The sequence below is a fragment of the Cetorhinus maximus genome, chromosome 29 (assembly GCF_964194155.1).
Source record: "Cetorhinus maximus chromosome 29, sCetMax3.hap1.1, whole genome shotgun sequence".
Classification (NCBI taxonomy): Eukaryota; Metazoa; Chordata; class Chondrichthyes; order Lamniformes; family Cetorhinidae; genus Cetorhinus; species Cetorhinus maximus.
Window position 1 is genome coordinate 2,936,353 of NC_135907.1, and position 23,250 is coordinate 2,959,602.

General features: G+C 39.5%; 1 protein-coding gene across 4 annotated transcripts in view; it reads left to right on the top strand.

Moving 5' to 3' along the window:
• Positions 1–23,250, top strand: part of LOC144669551 (histone acetyltransferase p300-like) — a 116,636-nt gene that overhangs the window by 41,777 nt on the left and 51,609 nt on the right. For 2 of the 4 annotated variants that reach the window (XM_078532030.1, XM_078532031.1), the window contains exons 3-13: positions 3,615–3,791; positions 4,773–5,028; positions 5,560–5,673; positions 8,169–8,411; positions 10,844–10,952; positions 11,317–11,454; positions 14,711–14,832; positions 15,458–15,628; positions 20,364–20,441; positions 21,772–21,884; positions 22,864–23,022. In XM_078532030.1, the coding sequence (XP_078388156.1) occupies positions 3,615–3,791; positions 4,773–5,028; positions 5,560–5,673; positions 8,169–8,411; positions 10,844–10,952; positions 11,317–11,454; positions 14,711–14,832; positions 15,458–15,628; positions 20,364–20,441; positions 21,772–21,884; positions 22,864–23,022 (1,680 nt within the window). Of the gene's footprint in view, positions 1–2,610; positions 2,690–3,614; positions 3,792–4,772; positions 5,029–5,559; positions 5,674–8,168; positions 8,412–10,843; positions 10,953–11,316; positions 11,455–14,710; positions 14,833–15,453; positions 15,629–20,363; positions 20,442–21,771; positions 21,885–22,863; positions 23,023–23,250 lie in introns of those variants that run through there. The other 2 variants (XM_078532033.1, XM_078532032.1) reach the window with 2 other exon arrangements.

Below are 23,250 nucleotides of genomic sequence, written 5' to 3' on the forward strand. Positions count from 1 at the left end.
TGAGTCAGAAGGTTGAGACTTCAAATCCTACTCCAGGACTTGGGCACATAATGAAAATGAAGTGACAGTACTGAAGGAGTGCTGTATCTGAAATAAAAACAAAATGCTTAAAATACTCACCTGAAAGCATTTGTGGAGAGAGAAACACAGTTAATTCAGATCAAGAAGCTTTCTTTGGTGCTGTATCTGACCTCTGTGTGGCACAATCTTAAGAGCAGGGTGCTGGTTAATATTCTTCCCTCTACCATCACCACCAAAAATAACTGATCATTTATTTAATTAATGCCTATGGACCTTGCTGAGTGCAACTGTCATGCTTAAATAATTCTTTAACGTAATTAACTTGAACTTTTCATTTAATATACTATTTATTGCTCACAGTGGTCTCTACATCGGGCAGACCAAACGCAGGTTGGATGATCGATTGCCTTGCTCAACATCCCAGTTCAGTCTGCAAAACTGACCCTAATCTCCAATCAATTGCAGTTTAGATTATTTGTCTTGCGCCTCTCTGCCCTCTGTCTCCAATGAAGTTCAGCAGAAGCTTGATGAACAACACCTCATCTTTTGACCAAGCACTTTACAGCCTTCTGCACTCAACATTGAGTTCAGCAGTTTTAGATCATAGCTCTCTTCTGCTACTTACAGCTCCCCTAGAACTATCTTTTGATTCTTCTACTTGTTCCATTTTCCATTTAGTCTTGTACCATCCCGCCTGCTTTATCACAGCCTACCATAGGCCTTCCCTTTTGTTCTTTCTTCCATCCCCTTTCCCTGCATCTGCTTGCTTAAAACCTGTCACATCTGTAACACTTTCCAGTTCTGACAAAAGGTCTTACAGACATGTAATGTTACCTCTGTTTCTCTCTGCACAGATGCTGCCCAACCTGCTGATTGTGTCTAGCATTTTTTTTTACATTTCAGATTTTCAGCATCTGCAGTACTTTGCCTTGCTCCCAATGCTTGCACTACCATTATTTCATAGGTTTTTATGATGTTGTATTGCCTGTGTACCCTGAACAATCCAGAAGCAATGTGCTTTCAGTGCCATAATCTGCAAACTTGAACACCTGAATAGTTTTGTTTATTTTGTTCTGAGGTCATAATTTAGTAGTCAGAAGAGAAACATTGAACATGATGCATCCATTTGAAGCAGTTGATTTGAGTGGCTGTAAAATTCCATGCACTTTCGTTTACAGAGGCTTACTTACAATTTTTTTTGCCCCAGTTTAATGCGTCAGATTTCGCTTATTAATTCCCCCTTTTCTTGATTTCCTGCATCATACACCAGCTGGCAAGATAGCTGAAGAGATGTCCTGACATCCACCCCTATAATTAGGCAGTTGCTAGGTAGCACATGACAGCCCAGACAACTTGCTCTCCGCTTTTTTCATCTTCTCCACAGCAGTATGTTGAGATTGGGAACTCCACTACACCGTGTCCCTTCCTTATTAATAAATTGTTAAAGCGAATTTCTATTAAATGAGCATTTTTTTTTCGGTTTTCATTCTCAACAAGTGTAAGAAATTTTCATAACTTGGGAAGCATTTGCTATTATGTTTCTCAAAAGTTAATCCAAAAGGTGGAAATTATAGTATAAAAAGACTATTTGAACTGGATAAAACACTCTCAAATGCAAACTCAGGTTTTGTTCTTTCTCAACTTCAAAATATTCTCTTCAGACACGATGTAAAGTGTACAACAATAAGGTGAAATACTAGCGGATATTCATCTATCGCTGGTATTGGAAAAGGTGAGAACAATTTAAGGTATTGAATTCAGAGTCCCGCACAAAAAAAAGGTTTTGTTTAGCAGCTTAATTTATTAGGGTTTGTGTAATACCATAATAGACGCTGTAAGAACATAAGAAATAAGAGCAGGAGTAGGCCATTCAGCCCTTTGAGCTGCTCTGCCATTCAGTATAATCATGGTTGCTCTACCTCAACTCTACTACAATTAGTGAAATAAGCCTATTTGAAAATGCGCTGTCAATGTTCCTATGAATTGATTCTACCATACCTTTATGCTGTTTTCAAATTTTCTCTATTTGCAAACATATCAATTAGCATGTTTCCAAGCAAGCTCTTGTACTACAGACAGCTTTACTCTTTAGATTAATGTTTTTTTTTAAACAAGTAGTAGATACAAATGACTCTGCTACTGCCAAATGAGAAGCCCAGAAGGCCCTTGTAGGTGGCCAGCATTATTAATTATATTTTGGGAGCTGCCCTCTAATTCGACTTCAGCAAATTTTGCAACACTTGTGTCTTCAATGTATAGCATAAACTTCAATAAATTTGTGTATTCCCAAAAGCATTGGGCTACAACAAGTACCATTTCCAGGTGGTTGACTTGATATGTTATCATATGTGCTGTGCCTTAGGTTACATTTTTAACCTGGAAGGTTACTAGAGGCTACAAGTGAATTTTTAACTGACAACTGAAAGTGGTAGGTTTATAGCTTACACTTGTGGGTTTTATTTGAGGTGTACACATAAATACAGTTTCTGCATGCTTTAAGTGAGCCACAGTGGTGCTTGGGATGCACTGATAACTCCATTTATATTACAGCACTATGTTGTGTCTATAGGTAACAGAGTAGGTAAATGCAGTAACTGCAGCAATTTGTTCTGCCCCCACCTGCTAGTGCTACACTGTCTCCTGAGGTGAAATGCTTCCCCTGGTAAAGGTAAATGATTGCTGTTAGTGATACTTCCAATCACGCTCTTCATTTTATTTTGTCTGTTACTGTAAGAGTATTATATGAAGTTTTGGACAGCTTCAACTCCATACCTGCCGAATATGCAACACTCAAATGTCCCAGCTATATAAAACAAGCGTACCATTTTATTAACTATCAGAACGCTGCTTGAGGAGGACTGTTAGCAACTCTGCTGCAAGAAGGGTGTTCTTTCTTATTGTTAAAGCATATTGTTGAGGCAAATTAGAACGAGATTTTTCTCTGCTTCTGACCATAAGAATATTCTGAGTAACATGTTTGACGTAATTTCTCAGGTTCACAAAATGAAAACTTGCTTTGTTGCCCAGAAATAATTAGGTTTTGAAACTGAAAACAATGAGTTAAAGCAAGGATGGAAAATGCATCTTTTATTATCCAAGACTAACTTTCTTAAAATATTCAAGCCTTGGACTGTTTATTGTTTTAATACAAGGGTTTAAGTTGCATTGTAATGTAGTATTTGCTTTCTGCCACTGGAGGCCCTTATGAACCATGGGTGATCTTCATCTGATGGGAAAAACATCTGCAGTCCTCCTTTAATTTTACTCATGTCCCAGGCAGTTTAAACTGGCATTTTCTGCACACCTTGATCACCACATAAAACAATCCTCACCTTGAAGCTTGCAGCATGGCATCTGATGATAATTATATTTTTCAGTTACTGTTGGTCTCACAATCTTCTGATTTCTTCTTGATTTTCCAAACGTTTTGGTGGGGGTAATGGTTTGAAAGCATTTTTACTTGATGTAGTCTCTCTTCTAAATGTCAACTTCCTTCCACCCAAGTTGAATATAGATAGAAGAGACCAAGATGAATGTTTTGATTAGCTTGTTGAGTGTCAGAAGTTAATTTTCCTTTTTTTTTAAACTAATAGATGGGAATGATGGGAACCCCTAGTCCTTACGGACAGCCATATGGACAGAACACTGGTCAGACGCTGGGCAGTAGCGGACTAGGGCAGCAGCTGCAAAACAAGGGTGGTTTAGGGAACAGTCTGCCTCAGTTTACAATGGACAAGAAAACTGTAGGTGGTGCTGGGATGCCAAACCTGGTGAGTGCTGAGAGATTCATGTACCTCACATTTCACACTTCCTCATTTCCTGCCTTGTCGAATTTAATGTTAATCTCGGGCAATAAGACTAAACCATAGAAGGAAGCAAATGCCAAAATAGAACCTTGAAAGCTTATTTTGAAAGTTGGTGCCTTGTTAAGGGACAGGTTTGTGCCTACGTTTCCTGTATTGAGAATTTGTATATAGTGAATACCAATAGAAGTTTGAAGGATCATCTAAAATTGTCCACCTTCACATATCACCTCCTTATACCAAATCTTCACATACCACCATCAGGCCAGTTAGAGCTGTACTGGTTATAAAGCATACAAAGCAAACTCCATCTAACCACATGTAGTGAACATCATTAGAGACCCTGAAAGAGGATGAGTATTTAAAAGGAAAGGGATGTTTGTAAGAGCTGGTGACCAGTAGTCACTACCAAAATGGTAGCGAAAACCCATCACCAGGGCTTCATCGGAAGCACTAATAGAAAAGATATCTCCTATAAAAAACCCCTAATAGTTTGATATGCTGACTTATGACCATTTCCTTTTAGGTGTTAGTTTTGGCTCAGTGGTAGATTTCTCACCTCAAATCATTCTAGAGACTTGATCACTTAGTACTACATTGAATGAGAGAGTGCTGTATTATTGAAGGTACCATCAAATGAGAAGTTAATCTAAGACACCGACTGTCCTTTTAGTTGAACATAAAATATTCCATGGCTTGAGGAAAAGCAGTGTATTCTCCCAGTGCCACGGAGAATGTTTATCGCTCTGTCTACATCGCTAAATATAGATTACCTGCTCATGATTTAGTTGCTGTTTATGGGACCTTACTGTGTGCAGATGCCATGTTCTATAATGCAACATTGATTGCACTTTGTTTTAGAAATGTGCTTTATTGGTTGTAAAGCACTCTAGGCGTTCTGACATTGTGAATGGTGCTATATAAATGCATGTTCTTTCTTTTCCAAAGCCGCAGCAGCCTTCTCCAGTACAGCAGGGAGGAATAGGGCAGCCGCCTGGGCAGGGAATGGGTTCTGCACCCACAGCAGATCCAGAGAAACGAAAACTCATCCAGCAACAACTAGTTCTGCTCCTGCATGCACACAAATGCCAGCGTCGGGAGCAAGCAAATGGTGAGGTACGACCCTGCAACTTGCCACACTGCCGAACCATGAAGAATGTCCTGAATCATATGACCCACTGTCAGGCTGGCAAATCCTGTCAGGGTGAGTATGGACTGAACTAGTATGAATATTTGGTACAAACACTCATCCGATGTTTGAGTTGCACAGGATTTCTTATACTTTTAAGCTCGCCATCACCTTCTCAAGGGCAACTAGGAATGGAAAATAAATGCTGGCCCAGCCAGTGAAGCCCACGTCCCGTGAATGAATAAAAAAAAACTTGAAACAAAGCCTTGAGTTCCTTTTGACATCGTTTAATTTCTCAGTAAAATGGAATATGCAAAGCATTTCTGTTAACTTTCTTCCATTGATGTGATGTTGCTATGTGCTTATGGAAGTCTACAGGGTCAAATTTATTAAGAAACTGTTTCTATTACAGTTATAAAAACAAAAAGCCACATCCGGTTGCATCCTGTCAATACCATCTAATGTACAAATTCCTGTGATGATGTAGGCTGCGGTGCTAAAATTAGAACGTTGAATTCTTAAAGTTTGTTTTTCAATGTTGAGTTCTGACTTGGTTGTATTTTCTGATAGTCATGTTTGCCCTCTTTTTTTGTTAATTCTTTACAGTTGCACACTGTGCTTCATCACGTCAGATCATCTCCCACTGGAAGAATTGCACAAGGCATGACTGTCCTGTTTGTCTCCCTTTGAAAAATGCTGGGGACAAGCGTAACCAGCAATGTAAGTCTTCCTACCTTCAAAGTCTGTTTTTTAAAAAAAGATACAAAAAGTTCAGTTGGGGTTGAGTATTTTTTTAAAAGTATTGACTTGAGTAATCTAGCTGTGGTTTCAAAATATGCGCTTACTACTGGTAGTTTGATTTTGTTTAATTGCTTCACAGTCAACAAACCTTCATGCTTTAGATTAATTTTTAGTAAATAATGAAGAATAATTCTGAAGAAATATGTGATTTTCTCCACTTTGAGGAATGCTTTATTAAACTTCTAGGAACCTTGGGTATAAGCTACAGGGCAGGCTGATGGAAAGGGGATTTCACATGCCATTGTGCTCAGTAAACCAGATCTATTTTATAAGGGCAGGGCTATATTACCATGCAATGCACATGATAATATGCTAAAACTTCAAGGCCACCGTCTCATTTTTTAAGTAAATGGAACTCCCTGTCAATCGGGTTAATTGTTTTGTGATGAAACAGTGCAGATTGGAAAATACTTGTTTCAGGCTCCAGTTTAGGAGCAGCCAGCCTTATATGATCGGCTTTTTTTCCTTTTCTGTGTTATTTCGGGTCTGTGTGCATAAAATTCATTTACCTTAGATGATTTGCTGTTAAGAATGTATTGTGATAGATTTATATGTATTCCTACCCATGGTGTTCCTCAGTATGATCAAAAATATTCAATTTTATGGCTTGCTATGTATAATTTATGATCAGGGCCTCTGATTTATGATCAGGTTGATAATATTACAGATTTTAAGGGGCGTTACTGGTATTTTAAGGGGCAAGTTATGTGACTGTCTGCATTTTGGTGCGAATTGTAAAGCTGTGGTCTTTAATTTTAGCCTGCCAGAGAACTGAGATGCTTTAGGTTTGAGGTATGCAGGAGGTGTTAAGGAGGAGGATGTGCAGATACAATTTTAAAACTGTTGAGGATTGTCTAAGGAGTAGAAGGGTAATGGGAGGCGGATGTTGGTGTGAAAGATGGATGTCAAAGTTGTAGGGTAGAAATTGGGGCTATAAAATTGGTGGGAGGGTGACCTTGATGTGTTAACAATTTGGAATGGTGGCAATGTGTTAGAGAGGTGGGTTGTTGAATGTGGCAATCCTGGGGGGTGACCCTGGTGGATGGTACAGTAGGAGAGGGCTAAAATGCTGCTTGGAAAAGTGATACAGCCAAGTTATGGCCATGGAAACCAAGTTGAAGTTTTTATAGTGTTTACTGTTTTTAAAAATTCAGAAGTCAGTGTCTTTAAAAACACAAGTTGGTTCCTGGATCATAGTTAGGAAGACAGAGTTGGGATTTCTTTTCCATGAGTAGGTGGTAGGGAAAAAAGAGGTGTAAGGCATGGCCAGTTGGCAGAGGGAAGTAGGGAGAACAGGAAAACTTTAATGTTCAGGGTGATAATGATGAGAATTATAGGATGCAGCAAGTTAAAGAAGAATTCCATCTACCAGGGTGAGTGAAGATGCTATGGGGAATTATGACTTAAGTTCTTCCCTCAGTTTACTAAAAGGAATTTTTAGCAATTTTATTGAAGAGGCCTGTGATTTAAAGCATCTGACTTTTAAATAGTAGATGTTTCCTGAGAATCCTGAGAAAAATGTTGTAAATGTTACTCAATCATTTTAGAATTCAACTTTGGTTAGAGGCTTTTGAGGTACTGGCCAGGCAAACTGAAGCAAGAGAAAAGCAGCAGTGCAATTAGACAAGACTAAAGAAAGGTTCCTTGAGGCCAGGTTGGGTGGGTCAAACAGAGTGTGCAACAGATGATCTTGGGGTGGAGGCTCTATGGCACGTGAGCAGGATGTGTCCAAATACTGGAGTCAAGGTAGAGGAAACCACTTCATGCATAGATCAGAGGTCAAGTCAGGCTGGCATATGATGCTGAGAAAGGTAGCAAGGTGGAGCCAGCATAGTCTCTGGAAGGTAGGTTTATGGAGACCAGTACCACCTGATTTAGACACTGACCCTGACGTACTTATTGGAAGACGAGGATTTTACAGTTAAGGTTAACAGTATGGCAGAATTAATGAACAGAAATTGAGAACAGGTGACTAAAAAGGAGGTTCATGCATTAGCAAGACTCTATATAGTTCAGAATATTTTAAAGTTTCTGTTATGCCCCAGAGATCATATTTTGTCATAAGTGCAAGCATGCCTTTTATTTTAAAAGGAAAACTGCACATTTCATCCTGGCGACTGAAATTTATTGAACACTAATTCATTTTTGCACACTTAAAAGCAGCTACAATTACAGGAAATATGGGGTGCTGGCAAGTTACAAGCCAGGATAGCAGCTAAAGTTCAACACTGTTCTAGATGATCCCACCCTTGCTTGTACTAGTGTTGATATCATCCTGCATTTTCTCTTCTAGCCCCCTCCCCAAGTCACGATTAAATTCATTTGGCAGTTGGAATTTGGTCATCTCTAGGGAAAGGATGTTGTTTCTGAATTCAAAATTTAATTTATGTGCTTTTTTTTTTATCTTTGCACAGCATTACTAGCTGGAGCAGCTGTAGGACTAGGAAACTCGTTAGGGTCAGTAGGAGTTGGACAGCAGAACACGCCAAGTTTAAACACTACCAGTCAGATTGACCCCAGCTCTATAGAGAGAGCCTATGCAGCACTTGGACTCACGTATCAGGGTAACCAGATGCAGCCTCAACCTCAGATGCAGAACCAGCAATCGTCTCAGTCTTCACAGGGGCACCAATCTCTGCGGCCTATGAATGCTATGGGTAAGTAAAAACTGCATGCAAAATAGGTACAACTTATCCATCCTCAAAGCATGGTTGTGCAGTTCTCCAGAAATTCACATCCCATTTTGTAGATGCTTATTAAATGACTGTCCATTAAGTATAGGTATTTTACATAAAACAAGCAAAACTTTTATCTCTCTCTTTCAATACTTGCTTTATCAAAAGCCCACAAGAGCTGAGCATTGTTCATTTGGACATCCTATTAGACAGAACTGACTTGAAGACTATTCAGAATCGTATTTTCCTTATTTTAGGGGACAATCCGGGGCATGGTTATAGAGCCCTATTGAAACAGTTTGAATTACTGAGACTAATGAAATTGGATTAGTTAAAGTGCTGCTCTAGTCAATATTTGCAGTTAATATACTTAGTATTTAAAAAAAACCAATTTGTGTTTATAGTCCTGTTAACTGTAGTATTGGATGATGGAATGGGTTCCAGGTGAGAACACCACAGATGGAAACCAAAGTTCTATATGGAACCCAGTATGGACAGCTCCGAATTGAAAAATGCCAACAGACAGTTACAGAAGCTTGCAAAGAACATGAAGCCTTGCTTTTTGTCAACTTGGCTATAGCAACCAACTGACTAATATTCATGACATTTATCTGATGATTCAGACTATAGAGCACTTTTGGGGTAAGGTTGCAAAAACAAAAATACTGTAATCCCTATTTAAAAAGGGGTTAATTTTGCATGATGGCCTATTTCACTATACCTTTACATGCCACTGCTTTATATCTGAGACATTGTTAGAATATAAGGTAACGGTGGGAATTAGTAATGGAAACAGAAAATGCTGGAAAAACTGCACAAGTCTGGCAGCATCTTTGGAGAGAGAAGCAGAGTTAACGTTCGATTCATCTTTGGAATTGGAGAGAGGCAGAAACATAATGAGTTTTATGCTCTTGAGAAAGAGAGGTGCAGGTGAAGCAAAATAGGATGTCAGGGATAGGTTGAGAGTGTGGGGGGGTGGGGGCGGCTAGGAGAAATTAAATGACAAAGGTGTCATGGAACACAAGACAAAGGGAGTGGCAATTAAAATAAAGACTAAAGCTTTAGTCCAGAATAGGTGTTAATAGGAGAATAAAGGCTCATCACTGTCTGAAAGAAAAATAGCAGAATGTGATGATAGACAAAGGGTCAGCGCTATCTGAAAGCAAAAACATGAGAACAAGATACAGATTGGCACTTGGAGGTTTGGGAGCAGGGGTGAGGGTAGAATTCAAAATGGAAGACAAAATTCACTGTCTGAAGTCGTTGAACTCAATGTTGAGCACAGGCTATAAATCGGAAGATGAGGTGCTGCTCCTCCAGCTTGCATTGGGCTTCACAGGAACATTTTAGCAGGCCGCGGACAGAAATGTGAGCATGGGAGCAAGCTGGCGAATTGAAATGGCAAGCGGCAGGAAGGCCTGGGCCATGCAAAGCAGAATACCTCTGCTTAGTCCTCCTTCCAGCAACCACCCCCCCCTCATTTTTCAACAGCATAAAATCCATTGCATTCTTTATCTCTCCAGTTCTGAAGAAGAGCCATACTGGACTCGAAACATTAACTCTGGGGAGAATTTTCTCCTAGTTGGGGGTGCTGAGCAGGCACGCAGCCGATCGCTGCCTGCAATTGGCTGCGCATGGCCATTTTACGTGGATGGGCCAATTAAGGCCCACCCAGTGTGACGCACGCCCAGAAGCGCTGAACGCTCTCTGTGCAGGTGGGGGAAGGAGGCTGAGTCAGGGGCTGCGCTTTTTTGCACATGCACGCGAAAGAGCGCAGAAATCTCCCTGAGGCAAGGAGCTGCCTCAGGGAGTTTAATTACATTTTGGAAAATTTAAATAAAGAGAAAAAAAATTTTCAGACATGTCCCCTCATGTGACAGTATCACATGAGCTGGGACATGTCAATGAATTTTAATAGAAACATTTATTTAAGTTATAAACCCTTCATGAAACCTCATCACATCCGTGGATGAGGTTTCATGGTAAATGCGAAGGCCGCCTGGGCTCTTCGCCTGCCCGCCAACCTTAAGGTTGGACGGGTGGCTCCGTTAATTATTTTAATTAGTTTTTTAAATGACCTTAATAGGCCTTTGACAGTTCAGCCGGTGTGCACCCGCCGAACCTAAGATCTGAATGATGCGCGGTGATGTCGGGACACACGCTCGATGTCACCCCGCGTCAGCAAGCGGGGCCCGTCCCTGCACGCTGACCCGAAGATTCTAGCCTCTGTTTCTCTCTCCACAGATGCTGTCAGACCTGAGTTTTTCCAGCATTTTCTGTTTTTGTTCCAGATTTCCAGCATCCATGGTACTTTGCTTTTATTTTAGTGGAAATTAGTATCTGCTTGTGAACTAATCAGATATTAATCATCTGTGAATGTTTTAGAATTCTAATGACACTTGTATACTTTACAGGTACCAGCCAAATGGGTGTGAATGGAAGTAACGTCGGTGTGCAGGCCCCCAACCAGCAGTCCAGCATTCTGCATGATGCTATGATGCTGTCATCCATGACCTCTGCTAAGTAAGTCTAGGATCCATTCTTGCTCCTCGTTTCTAGTTTCATGTTTTTCATTTGCAGCTCTTTGTCTAATATAAAAATATAAGCCTAAATCTGGATGCCAGTGTTGCTTGTCAACCAAAAGGTGCATTGTCCTCCTTTTCTGTGACCAAACTGAGGAGTTCTACTTTTGGGGGCATTTTGAATAATCTGACAGTGATATGAAGTCTTGGAAAAGGTGTGGTCTATCTGTGCCTCCTCGCTTAATACAGAATGATTTCAAATCTGTAAGTGGAGAACAATGAAGTTCAAGAGATTGTTCTTTGCGGCCTTGTCCACTAAATTTCCAACGACTTGTATTACTCACACCAACTTTTAATTCTTTCAGCCCAATGCTAAGTGACGGCACAAGTGTTAGTAATCTTAATACAGTGCCAACGGCAACGCCCCCCTCAAGTACTGGCATTCGAAAATCATGGCATGAAGACGTCACTCAGGACCTACGCAATCACCTTGTTCACAAATTGTAAGTGATCAGCTGTATATGTGATAGAGGTCTTAGATGTAGCTACTGAGATGGTGATTTATTCATGACAGTCATGGGGTGATTGGGATTTTTGTGGCCTAATGTATACAACTTCATTTTGTTTTTCTTGAAATAGCAGTTTCTTTTTCTTTTCCATCATTTTCTCCTCTTGATGAGTTTCACAATAGGTCAGCTTCTCGTATCTTGCTTCCACAGCATCAGCAACCTCTCTGATTGTAGGGAGTGACCCAGCCAAGCCCCAATCCTAATTCTATGTTCATCAATGTCCATACACATGTAACTCCTGCTGAAGCCATATGAAATGATCAGAATCATAACCCTGGCTGACTTTTCCCATCTGTGACACATGGACACTTGGGCCAATTGTAGCTACAAACACCTCAAAACACAGGCAGATTTCACCCCAATGTCTGATTGTACAACTTCACTGCATGCTGCTTTAACTAGCTGGGTTATTGAGGGAGTCATCTCATGATTTCTAATGGTTATTAGAAGTAGCAGTAAAATTTTCACGCAAGTGATGTGTTTCAGTCTCCAGAATCTCAAAAGCAATTCATAAGATGTTATCCTTAGACATGAACTTCCTCAGCTTGCTAATTGATTTTGAATTTTACTCCCACCAGTTTAATCAATTTTACTATAGTTGAATCTGAATGAGAATCTGTGTTATATCCAATTTAGTACAACATTGTTAGTATGACAAATTTGGTGTATGTAAATATTCAGTTTTTAAATTTGTGGATAACCAGATGAGGCAGTTTACCCCATTTGTTATCACAATTGTTGCACACTAGCATCAATAATATGTGCAGTCATTTTATACCTTGAGAATGCAATTAATCTCCTGGAAACTTGTTTTCTTCACATTGTGCTTATCATCTCAGGTTGAGCTGCTGCACATTTGTACCTTTGTTTGTCTTGTTTCCATTGTGTATATCTGATCCAACATTTAAATAATTTCCCCCCTCCTTTAAGCCTCTTAACTTTCTCCCTAGCAGTGCAATGGCATTAGAACTGTTCAGTCACTTGGGTTGCTTAAGAATAGCGCAACTAATAAATGTAAGTCAGAAGAGCAGTGAACATTGAGGAGGATTGCAGCAGACTTAAGGAAGTCATAAACTGATGAAATGTGCAGACACATAGATAAAGTTTAACATGGAGAAATGTGAAGTGATGCATTTTTTGGTACAAAGAATGGCGAGAGGCAATGTAAACATAATATATAATTTTAAAGGTGTGCAGAGAGATTTAGGGGTAAATGTGCACAAATCTTTGAAAGTGGCAGGATGAATTGAGAAGGCTGTCAGTAAGCATATGGGATCCTTGGCTTTATTTAGGGGAATAGAGTACAAAAGCAAGGAAATTATTACACAGCATATATGGTACAAAAACAGGCCATTCGGTCTAACCAGGCCGTGCTGGTGTTTATGTTTCACTCAAACCTTCTCTCGTTTTTTCTCGTCTAAATCTGCCATTGCAACCAATTTTTCCCATCTCTCATATGCTTGTCTAGTTTCCCCTTAAATGCATCTATACTATTTGCTTCAACCACATTCTGTGGTTGTGATTTCCACATTCTCACCTCTCCTTGGGTAATGAATTTTCTTCTGAATCCCCTATTAGATTTCTTGGTGACTGTCTTATATTAATGGCCTCTAGTTATGCTTATCACAAAACAATGGCCTGGCCTCAACTGGAGTGCACGCATTAGGAACGCTGTTGAGGTCTTATGAAGGGACTTACTAGAATGATACCAAGGCAGACGGATTTCAATTGAGTGGAAAGACTGGAAAAACTAAGGATGTTCTCCTTGGAGTAGAGACGTTTAGTAAGAGATTTAATATAGATGTTTAAAATTGTGAATGGGTTTGATAGGAAGGAACAACTGTTTCCTGAGGAAGGGTCAGTAACCAGAGGAGACAGACTTAAGATTAGCAAAAGAACCAGGTAATGTGGAGAACGAATAATGCAGAGAGTTGTTATGATATGGAATGTACTGCCTGAAAGGGCAGTGGAGGCAGATTCAATAGTGGCTTTCAGAAGAGAAATGGATAAATATTGAAAGGAAAAATATTACAGGACTGTGGGGAAAGAGCAGGAAAGTTGCCTAACTGGATAGCTCTACCAAAGAGCCAGAAAAGTTATGATGAGCTGAATGTCCCCCTCCTCCTGTCCTGTATCATTCTATGATTTTAATTGATTGGCATCATGCATTGTGCCTTAACAAATATTCTGAATTGTTTATAATTACTGCTGTGCACTTTGCTTCCCAAAAACCCTGTAATCTTGCATTAAAAGCTCTAGACAATCAATGACAAATCATTTATCATCCATTTGTAAGAGAAGTATTTTATTAGCACCTATTATTTTGTTTTACCAGATTGCTGCTATTCATTGTGTATGATGAAAATATGCTTTTAATTTAGGAAAATATTGACACCATGAGATTTATAGTATAGGATTTATATGATTGCATAAAATTTATTAATTTTACTAAATACATTTATCTCAAAAGTAAGTGATGGAAATCCTTAAAATCTATCTCTGACCTAGATTTGGTCGCCTGTCCTAATATCTCCTTTTTCTCAATGTCCATTTTTGTCTGGTTCTGCTTCTGTGGCACCTTTGGGATATTGACACTATTATAAGTGCAAGTTGTTGTTGAATGTTAACAATTCAAATGAGATCATGGCCGATCTGTGACCACCTAACCTGTGACACATACGTTTAATAGCTTTGGTTATCCAAAATCTATAAATCTCAAATTTAAAATTAATAATTAATTTGGCATCAGTTGCCATTTTTGGGGGAAAGAGTTCCAAACTACTTTGTGTTATAGTGAGGAGCTACAATATATCGTTATTAATTTTATTGTACTCAAATTGTCTCCTTGTGTTTAGCTTTATCGTTCTGAATATACACTGTGCCAAAGAATTAATGTACTCTGAATTTAGCACTGTGCTATACAATTAATCTAACATGTGCAATGCTGCATGTTTTAAAGATTACTGAATGATTTGGATAAGTTCATCTGACCAAAAAGAGCACAGCATAATTTAATGAAATAAATTGTAAAAGTCAGGATATTTAATTTTTTTGCCATTTTAATAAGGTGCCTGCGGTTTTGAGTTGAAGATATAAACTGTATTCTTCATTGTTCATTTTTAAAGATCATTTATCATTTCAGCTTGTTGCACAATTGAATAATTTGTAACATTTGTTTCCATCTTTACAGAGTTCAAGCCATATTCCCAACACCTGATCCAGCAGCATTAAAAGACAGGCGGATGGAAAACCTGGTGGCTTATGCACGAAAGGTGGAAGGAGACATGTATGAGTCTGCCAACAGCAGGGCAAGTTATAATTTGATATTTCAGTTGTGGCACAATTTGACCTTGGCATAAGCTGGGGTTGGTTTGTTTTTCACTAGGACCAAATATTTATATGTTAAGGTAAATTTAAAGGTAGATGTGCTTGCTTATTAATCATGAAAAATGAATACTGTATGATAAATACAATTAGATAACACAGCAGCTGCCAAAGAAATAGTCAGGAGCTTACTACCATCATTTCAGAATTCTATCAAAATTGCAAAGCCAAGCTAACTAATAATAAATTGTTCAAGCCACATGAAAGGGTCAAAACTCGAGTGTCAAACAAACTGGTAGGAATTCTATGACCATATTCACTGGACAGTGTTAGAATGACAATAGGTTGAGGAAATTATGCAGCTTATAGATAAAAATGGAAAACAGTTGGGTCACCTGGTGTTGGCTTACGTTGGTAACAAACAAGGAATCCAATAATTTGCATATTTACTTGCTCTCCTTTGGAATTTTTTTTTACAGAATGGCAACCTAAGTTAATTACTCTTTCCCACCCTGTATCACTGGGCTTTCTTTTGTTTCCATCAGATCTTCTCACCTTGCATCTTTTTAAAAAAAATCAACTTTCTCATATATTTTTTTGAAAATTCAGGCAGAGTACTACCATCTGCTTGCTGAGAAGATCTACAAGATTCAGAAGGAACTAGAGGAAAAGCGTCGCACCAGGCTTCAGAAACAGGGTGTGATGCCAAACCAAAGTGGTATGTTACCTACGGGAGCAGCCCAACCCCCAAACTTGGCTCAGCTGCAAGCTGGACTTCCTCCAAGTAAGAAGGTTTTTTATGTTGTTGCACTTGGTTGAAAGGCTATTAAAATGTGAAGTAACATGTCTTGCCTTTCACCCGTCCTCGCTCCAAGGATAGGCTGCATTATGACCGATCTTTTTCCACTGATTTCTATCCTCTGCTGCCCCCACTGCCTATCTCATAGAGAGAGGCCATCCACGTTCTGATATTATCCATCCATGCCATCTTGGGTCGATCTTGTGCATGTTTTACCTTGCATTTCCTCTTTTTCCAAACACTCCCCTCCTGTTTGCATCACGTGTCCAAAACCTGTGAGCTTCCTTGATATCACTGTCTCAAACAAGTTCCTCTTAACACCGGCTTTCTCAAGCACCCACTTGTTTGTCTGCTTGGCCAGTCACGACACATGCTATCCATCTGAACCCTTTCATTTCAAATGCTCTTATTCGGGCCTTGTCACGTTTCTTAATGGTCCAGCTCTCACAGCCATACATTGTCATCTGCCACACAAGGGCTTTCAGAAGATGAATTTCCGTTATAATCGAGCTGCTTTGGCTACTCCATGCTCTTTGAAGTGTGTTCACAGCACCATTACCCTTAAGTCTAGCCCAGATTTCTAATTAGGGAAGTAATATAGTCATGGATAATTAAACATTTGTTCATTTTGTGCTCAGCAAATGCATCAAGGGCTTTAATATGGACTTTTCCTTTCTTTATCCCAGTTTTGAAACTTAACCATAACTAAGGAGCAGTAATAGATCTGCTGACTTATAGGACCATGATATTCTGTCACTGACCCAGAGAACATATTATTAAAATTGTATCTACATACACTAATAATTCACATCACAGCTTGTTACAAGTATATCCATTAGGATTCTTTTACTTATTTAAGTATGTATGTAATTGGTTCAATAAATTAAAATTATTTTAAATCTGCCAAATCTAATATTCTAATGGGTGATGGCATCAGTCACTATACTACTTAACCATATATAAGTTTAATTCCAGGACTGCTGAGTTAGCTGGTGTCACCTGCAACGGCAGTTGGGACTCTGCATTTGACCTTGGCACCCTAGGCTAAGAGGGAAAAACAATCAGTTGGATAAGCTATCTTATGATCCCATCTGAAAATTGAGCTTGTGTGAATGTCAGGTGACAACTGAATATGGTGTTTAAGTGTTTAACCTCACAGTTAAATAGTTAGTCAACATTCACAGCCTCAAATTGCACACACAAAAACTTAGACTTGGATAAAGTACCCAAGAACTGCAAGTGTTGTGAAACTGTAGGCCAGTGCCTTTGAGAAAAGGGAAAGATTAAAAAAACAGATAAAGCTTATAATGCACAGGTCAGTCAGCATCTGTAAAGAGAAAGGACAAGTTATGACTTTTCAACAGAAAAGTGGGATCAAAATTTAAAAAGAATTATACTTGGCTAAAAACCAATGACAATACCTGCTTTTGTGTGGAGCTTCCCCTTCAGGGTTATGCATGAAGAAAATTGGAACCACCTTTTGGGACTCCTGTCTCATTGCTAATGTTAAATGATAGTGCAAATAATTGGGTGTATGGCCTCAGGAATTGTGCTTTTAATTAGCAATACTTAAATGGCTAATTGAAATGGAAGCTGTCAGATTTGCATCTGATTAGCAAAGACACTGGATAAGCCAGTGTGTGATTGTTTTTTATGCATTGTGGATATTTGTTTGTGTTCTCATGGAACTTCACCCCACCCCCAAACGAAAGTGCTGACTCTTGCCGTGGTATGGTGCTACTATAGCTGACAGCTTTCCAGTGTCATAGCCAATTGTACCATTCTTTGTGTGAACTTAGGCAGTAAGCGTTGGCAGACTTTGACCACCACATATAGACTGGGAAAGCCAAGTTAGCAATAATACTGTGGCAGATGAATTCCTGAATTGTGTACGAAATGGTTTTTTAGACCAGTACATCGAAGAACCGACTAGGGAACAGGCTATCCTGATTTGGTTTTGAGCAATGAGGAGGGATTAATTGATAACCATCTTGTGTGGTGTCCTTTAAGGAACATAACATGATAGAATTCTTCCTCAGTTTGGAAAGTGAAGTAGTCCAATCTGAAACTAGGGTCCTAAATCTAAACAAAGGAAACTATGAAGGTGAGTTGGCTAAGAAAGATAGTGGATAGGCAATGGCTAAAACTTAGGGAACAAGTGTATGCATTGCAAGTTATATATTCCTTTCTGGTGCAAAAACACAACAGGAAAAGTGGCACAACCATGGCTAACAAAAGAAATTAGGGATAGTGTTAGATCCAGAAAGAGCAGCTAGAAAAAGTAGCAAACTTGAGGATTGGGAGCAGTTTAGAATTCAGCATAGGACGACCAAGAGATTGATTAAGAGGGGAAAAATAGGGTATGAAAGTAAACTTGCAAGGAACATAAGAAGACTGTAAAAGTATGTAAGAAGAAAAAGATTGGTGAAGACAAAGGTAGGTCCCTTACAGACCAAAACGGTAGAATTTATAATAGAGAACAAGGAAATGGCAGAGCAATTAAACAACTACTTTAGTTCCCTCTTCACGGAGGAAGACACAAATAACTTCCCAGAAATGCTAGGGAATCGAGGGCCTAGTAAGAAGAAGGAATTGAAGGAAATTAGTATAACTAAAAAAACAGTGCTAGAGAAATTAATGGAACTGAAAGCCGATAAACCCCCAGGGCCCAATAATCCACATCCCAAGGTACTAAAGGAGGTGACCATGGAAATAGTGGATGCGTTGGTTGTCATCTTTCAAAATCCTGTAGATGCTGGAACAATCCTAGCAGATTGGAGGGTGGCAAATGTAACCCCACTATTTAAAAAAGGAGGGAGGGTAAAGACTGGGAATTACAGACCGGCTAGCCTAACACCAGTGGTAGGGAAAATGCTAGAATCTCTAAAGGGTGTGATAACAGGACACTTAGACAATATCAATGGGATTAGACAAAGTCAACATGGATTTATGAAAGGCAGTCATGGTTGACAAACCTACTGGAGTTTTTTGAGGATGTAACTAGTAGAATAGATGAGGGAGACCCAGTGGATGTGGTGTATTTGAACTTTCACAAAGCTTTTGATAAAGTCCCACATAAGAGGTTAGTATGCAAAATTAAAGCACATGGGATTGGGGGTAATACATTGGCATGAATTGAGAATGAGTTATCAGACAGGAAACAGTAGGAATAAATGGGTCTCTTTTGGAATGTCAGGCAGTGACTAGTGAGGTACCACAAGGATCAGTGCTTGGGCCCCAGCTATTCACAATATATATATCAATGATTTGGATGAGGAACCAAATGTAATATTTCCAAGTTTGCTGATGACACAGCAGGGAATGTGAGTGGTGAGGAGGATGTTAAGGGGCTTCAAGACGATTTAGACAAGTTGAGTGAGTGGGCAAATACATGGCAGGTGCAGTATAACGTGGATAAGTGTGAAGTTATGCAATTTGTAGGAAAAACAGAATGGCAGAGTATTATTTAAATAGTAACAGATTGGGAAATGTTGATGTCCAAAGCGACTTGGGTGTCCTTGTACACCAATCACTGAAAGCAAGCATGCAGTTGCAGCAAGCAGTTAAGGCAGCAAATGGTATGTTGGCCTACATTGCAAGAGGACTTGAGTTCAGGTGCAAGGATGTCTTACTGTAGCTGTACAGGGCCTTGGTGAGACCACACCTGGAGTATTGTGTACAGTTTTGGCTTCCTTACCTAAGAAAGGATATACTTGCCATAGAGGGAGTGTAGCGAAGGTTCACCAAATTGATCCCTGGGATGACAGTATGAGGAGAGACTGGGCTGACTAGGCCTGTATTTACTGGAGTTTAGAAGAATAAGAGGGGATCTCATTGAAAAGTATAAAATTCTGGCAGTCTGGATGGAGGGATGATGTTTCCTCTGGCTGGTGGGGGGTGGGTGGGGGGGTAGGGGGTGGGTAGGGGGTTGTCTAGAACAAGGGGTTACAATCTCAGGATGTGGGGTAGACCATTTAGGACTGAGATGAGGAGAAACTTCTTCACTCAAAGCATGGTGAACCTGTGGAATTCTCTACCACAGAGGGCTGTGGAGGCCAAGTCACTGAATATATTTAAGAAGGAAATAGATTTCTGGACTCTAAAGGCATCAAGGGAAATGGGGAGAGAGCATGAGTATATGGCGTTGAGATAGAGAATCAGCCATGATCATATTGAATGATGGAGCAGGCTCGAAGGGCCGAATGACCTATTCCTGAGACCAGACTGGAGGCACTTAGAGTGAACCATCACATTTGTTCCCTCCACATAGATACTCACTAATTGGAGTTAAACAGACAGGCAGTCATCCTGTTCGGCATGTAGCCTATCAATGGAAGGAGAAGCCAGCCTTCAGTATTGGAAAATATTCCATTTTTTCTGCAGTAGATAACCTGAAAACATTTTAAAATTGCTGCTTGTACACTTTGTACCTTTGTACAGTCCATCTTTCATCTTCTGTCGTTACATTGTTATGAAAAATAAGGTTGAAATGCAAGCTAGTGCAGTCTGGGGAATACTCCTTTGTGTTCGGAGAGCTATTGTAGCACCATATTCAGAATTATTAAACCGTAAAGGTGAAAATTGGGAAAGAAAGGATTAATAGATTATTTGCTTTTATGATTCCACTAACCCTATTCTTTGTTGGTGAGGGAAATTGCCTGGTTTTGTTAAGTACTTTTGTTTAAGCATTTTGTTTAAACCTGGCCTTGTTGCATTTCAGATGGCCCGCTTTCTGACCCGACGCTTATGCGGCCAAATGTGCCAAGCCAGATCATGAACCGGATGCAGACCCCAAGTGGTAAAATCCAACTTTCAAAACGTATTTCTCATACATAAGTATATGTTATAATCCAGTTATACTGATCATTGCTTATATCAATTGTAAACCATTTTCTAACCAACAGCCTCTCTCCAATAACATATTAATCGTACGGTGATCAGTGAAGTTTGGTGGTAATCATGACTTCAGCTGCAGTTCTCATTTCTGTAGTTGAAAGACAGTCGCCTGATTTGCAACACCATTAATCTGCACAGGCTAGTATATGAATGGATATTGATATTACTAATGGTGCATTAGTTGCCCTTAATCTGGTTAACTATAAAGAGTCATGAAGGTGACTGTTAGCACTGATCCTTTACACTCTGACCAGAACATTTTTGAGCATCTGAACTGTGGACTTCAGTTTTGGGGTTCAGAGCAATGGATGGCACAAAATAACCATCTAATCTGTGTGAGGAAGGAGATCCTGAGCAGTTATTTTGTTGGCTAATTACTGGTGATTGTCAAATGCAATGCATATCATGAATCAGAGCACAAAAGATACACATCATGAATTCACTGCTTTCTGACATGCTGATCTAGTGGGCAAATCGGCCACTATCGCAGTAAATCTACTATATGGACATGTTAGTGTATTACATATCAGCGTTGTCATGAGAATTTCAGTGAAGTGTAATGTGCACTTTTATATTTATTCTTGGGATATATTTATTGCCTGAGGGAACCACGTAGCATGGGACTGGAGTCACATATTGGCCAGGCCAAGTAGGGGTGGCAGGCTCTTTTTGAAGAATATTAGTTAAGTCGTCTTGAGAATCTGGCAGTTATCATGGTCATTTGCTGGTGCTAGACGCAAATGAACAGATTTATGATTCAGATTTATGAGTTGCTAGAAAAAGCACTCAGTAATATAGATCTCATGCTTTCAAACTTGAGTAATTTAGGCTATATAGTGCTCTGATGGTTATTGGATAGTGATGGCGATAGGAGAAATTTGAAATTATGAACTCAGTATTAAACAGCATACTGTCTCAATGTTTGAAGTGTATTTTTATGCAGGCATTTTGTTTTTATTGCATTAATGAATATTAAAATGTGTAAAATTCTACTTCTTGGTGCAGCCACTATAAGCTAATGCTGTATAGGATTTATGCATCTATGCAGAAAATTGGGGTATGAATGACACCATGTCAATTTTGAAACCACAATCGGAAAGTAAACGTCTCAGTGGCTACTAGTAAAAGAGGCTGTCCATTTTCATTGGTTTTAGATGGTTTGAAAAGCTTATGCCAAAGTTTTGATACCTTATGCTAAATGATCTTCTTTCCCCCAACTCTGCTCATTCCAGGAATGAACCAATTTTCACAGATGGGCAACATGCAGATAACTGGTTTGGGGCAACGCTTAAACCCTCCACTAGCGCATCCTGGACAGATGACCCAAACAGGACCTATGAACCAGGTACGATTAATGCTTTCTCAGTTAACACAACTCTCAATAAAGCATTTCAATTGAAGCAATGTCATAAGCAACCTGGTTTTGTCAGAAATAATTATGTACTGTACATACATTATGAGTATTGTATTGCTTCCAAATGGCAAAAACTAAGGACCAGATAATTATTTGGTATTTGAGGATTATGTTTCTAATCCATTCTTAGCTAGATTGAACTAGTTTTACACAGACCTAGCTTTTGACTGAGGTTCGGGTTTCTGCAATGCTAAGGAACTATGCCTGGATAGGATCTAGATTATAATTTTAAATAGTGATTCAGTGGAATGGTGGCACCCATGACATCCTGACAGTTTCTCTCTTTTATGTCACGATGTTTTGTTTGAATCTTTTGTGGAAACAAGCCTTGACACTGACTGTTCGTTACTCATATGTACAAAGTACAATTGGAACTTGAAGCTGCCTTCGTTGTTGGCCTCAATTAAAAACTGTCCATGGAAATTAATTGCAAGTTAAGAAAAAAAGCAACCATGTTTATTTAATTCTTTTATTCGGTGACTATAATGGCAGGGAGTTGACTTGTTGCTAACCTAATGCTTCTTTTGAGAGTTGGAAAACTTTTTAATTGAAACAGTTTCTCATGCCCCCATTTTTGGTTCTGCACATACTGCATCTAAGCCCAGTAAAGAGGGCAAAGGCATGATCTACTGTCTGGCTTTTGCCAATCCAATTTTGAAACTGAATGCTGGCAAGCATGGTGAAGCAGAATGGTCCCCGTGTGGATGATATCAATGTCTGAGCATGGTGGATCTGCTGCTCGGCAATACCCTGGCATTGAATAGCATCAGCAGAGAGCTTCACTGTACTATTCTTTATTATCAGCATTGTTTCACAGCATTTCTAAATCTATAGAAGTATCCAAATGGCTTTCAGAAATAGTGACAATTCTGTGGTGCGCTTTCTTACAACGTGTTCTCTTTGTACACAGATGGGATTAACAGCTTCCCGAATGGCACAGCCTATGGCTGCGCAGCATCCTGCCCAGAATCAATTCCTATCTCCGAATCAGTTTCCCGTATCCTCTCCTGGAATGAACACTGGCAGCACCATCATGACACAGGCCAGCAACCAGCCAGTCATGTCTCCGGTACTTGTCTTTCTTCTAACTCCTTTGTGTCAGGCTGGGCTAATTTTTAATTTTATGAATGAATCTTAGATATTGCAGGTTGTATTGACAACATTTGAGACCATGTGACTGATGGGATTCAGGTTTTAAATAATGGAAAGAGCTGTTGGATAAATTCCATTAAATTACTCATACCAGGATAGTATGAGTGCTGGTTAAATGTCTGCAATGGTTCTGTAAACTTGCCAG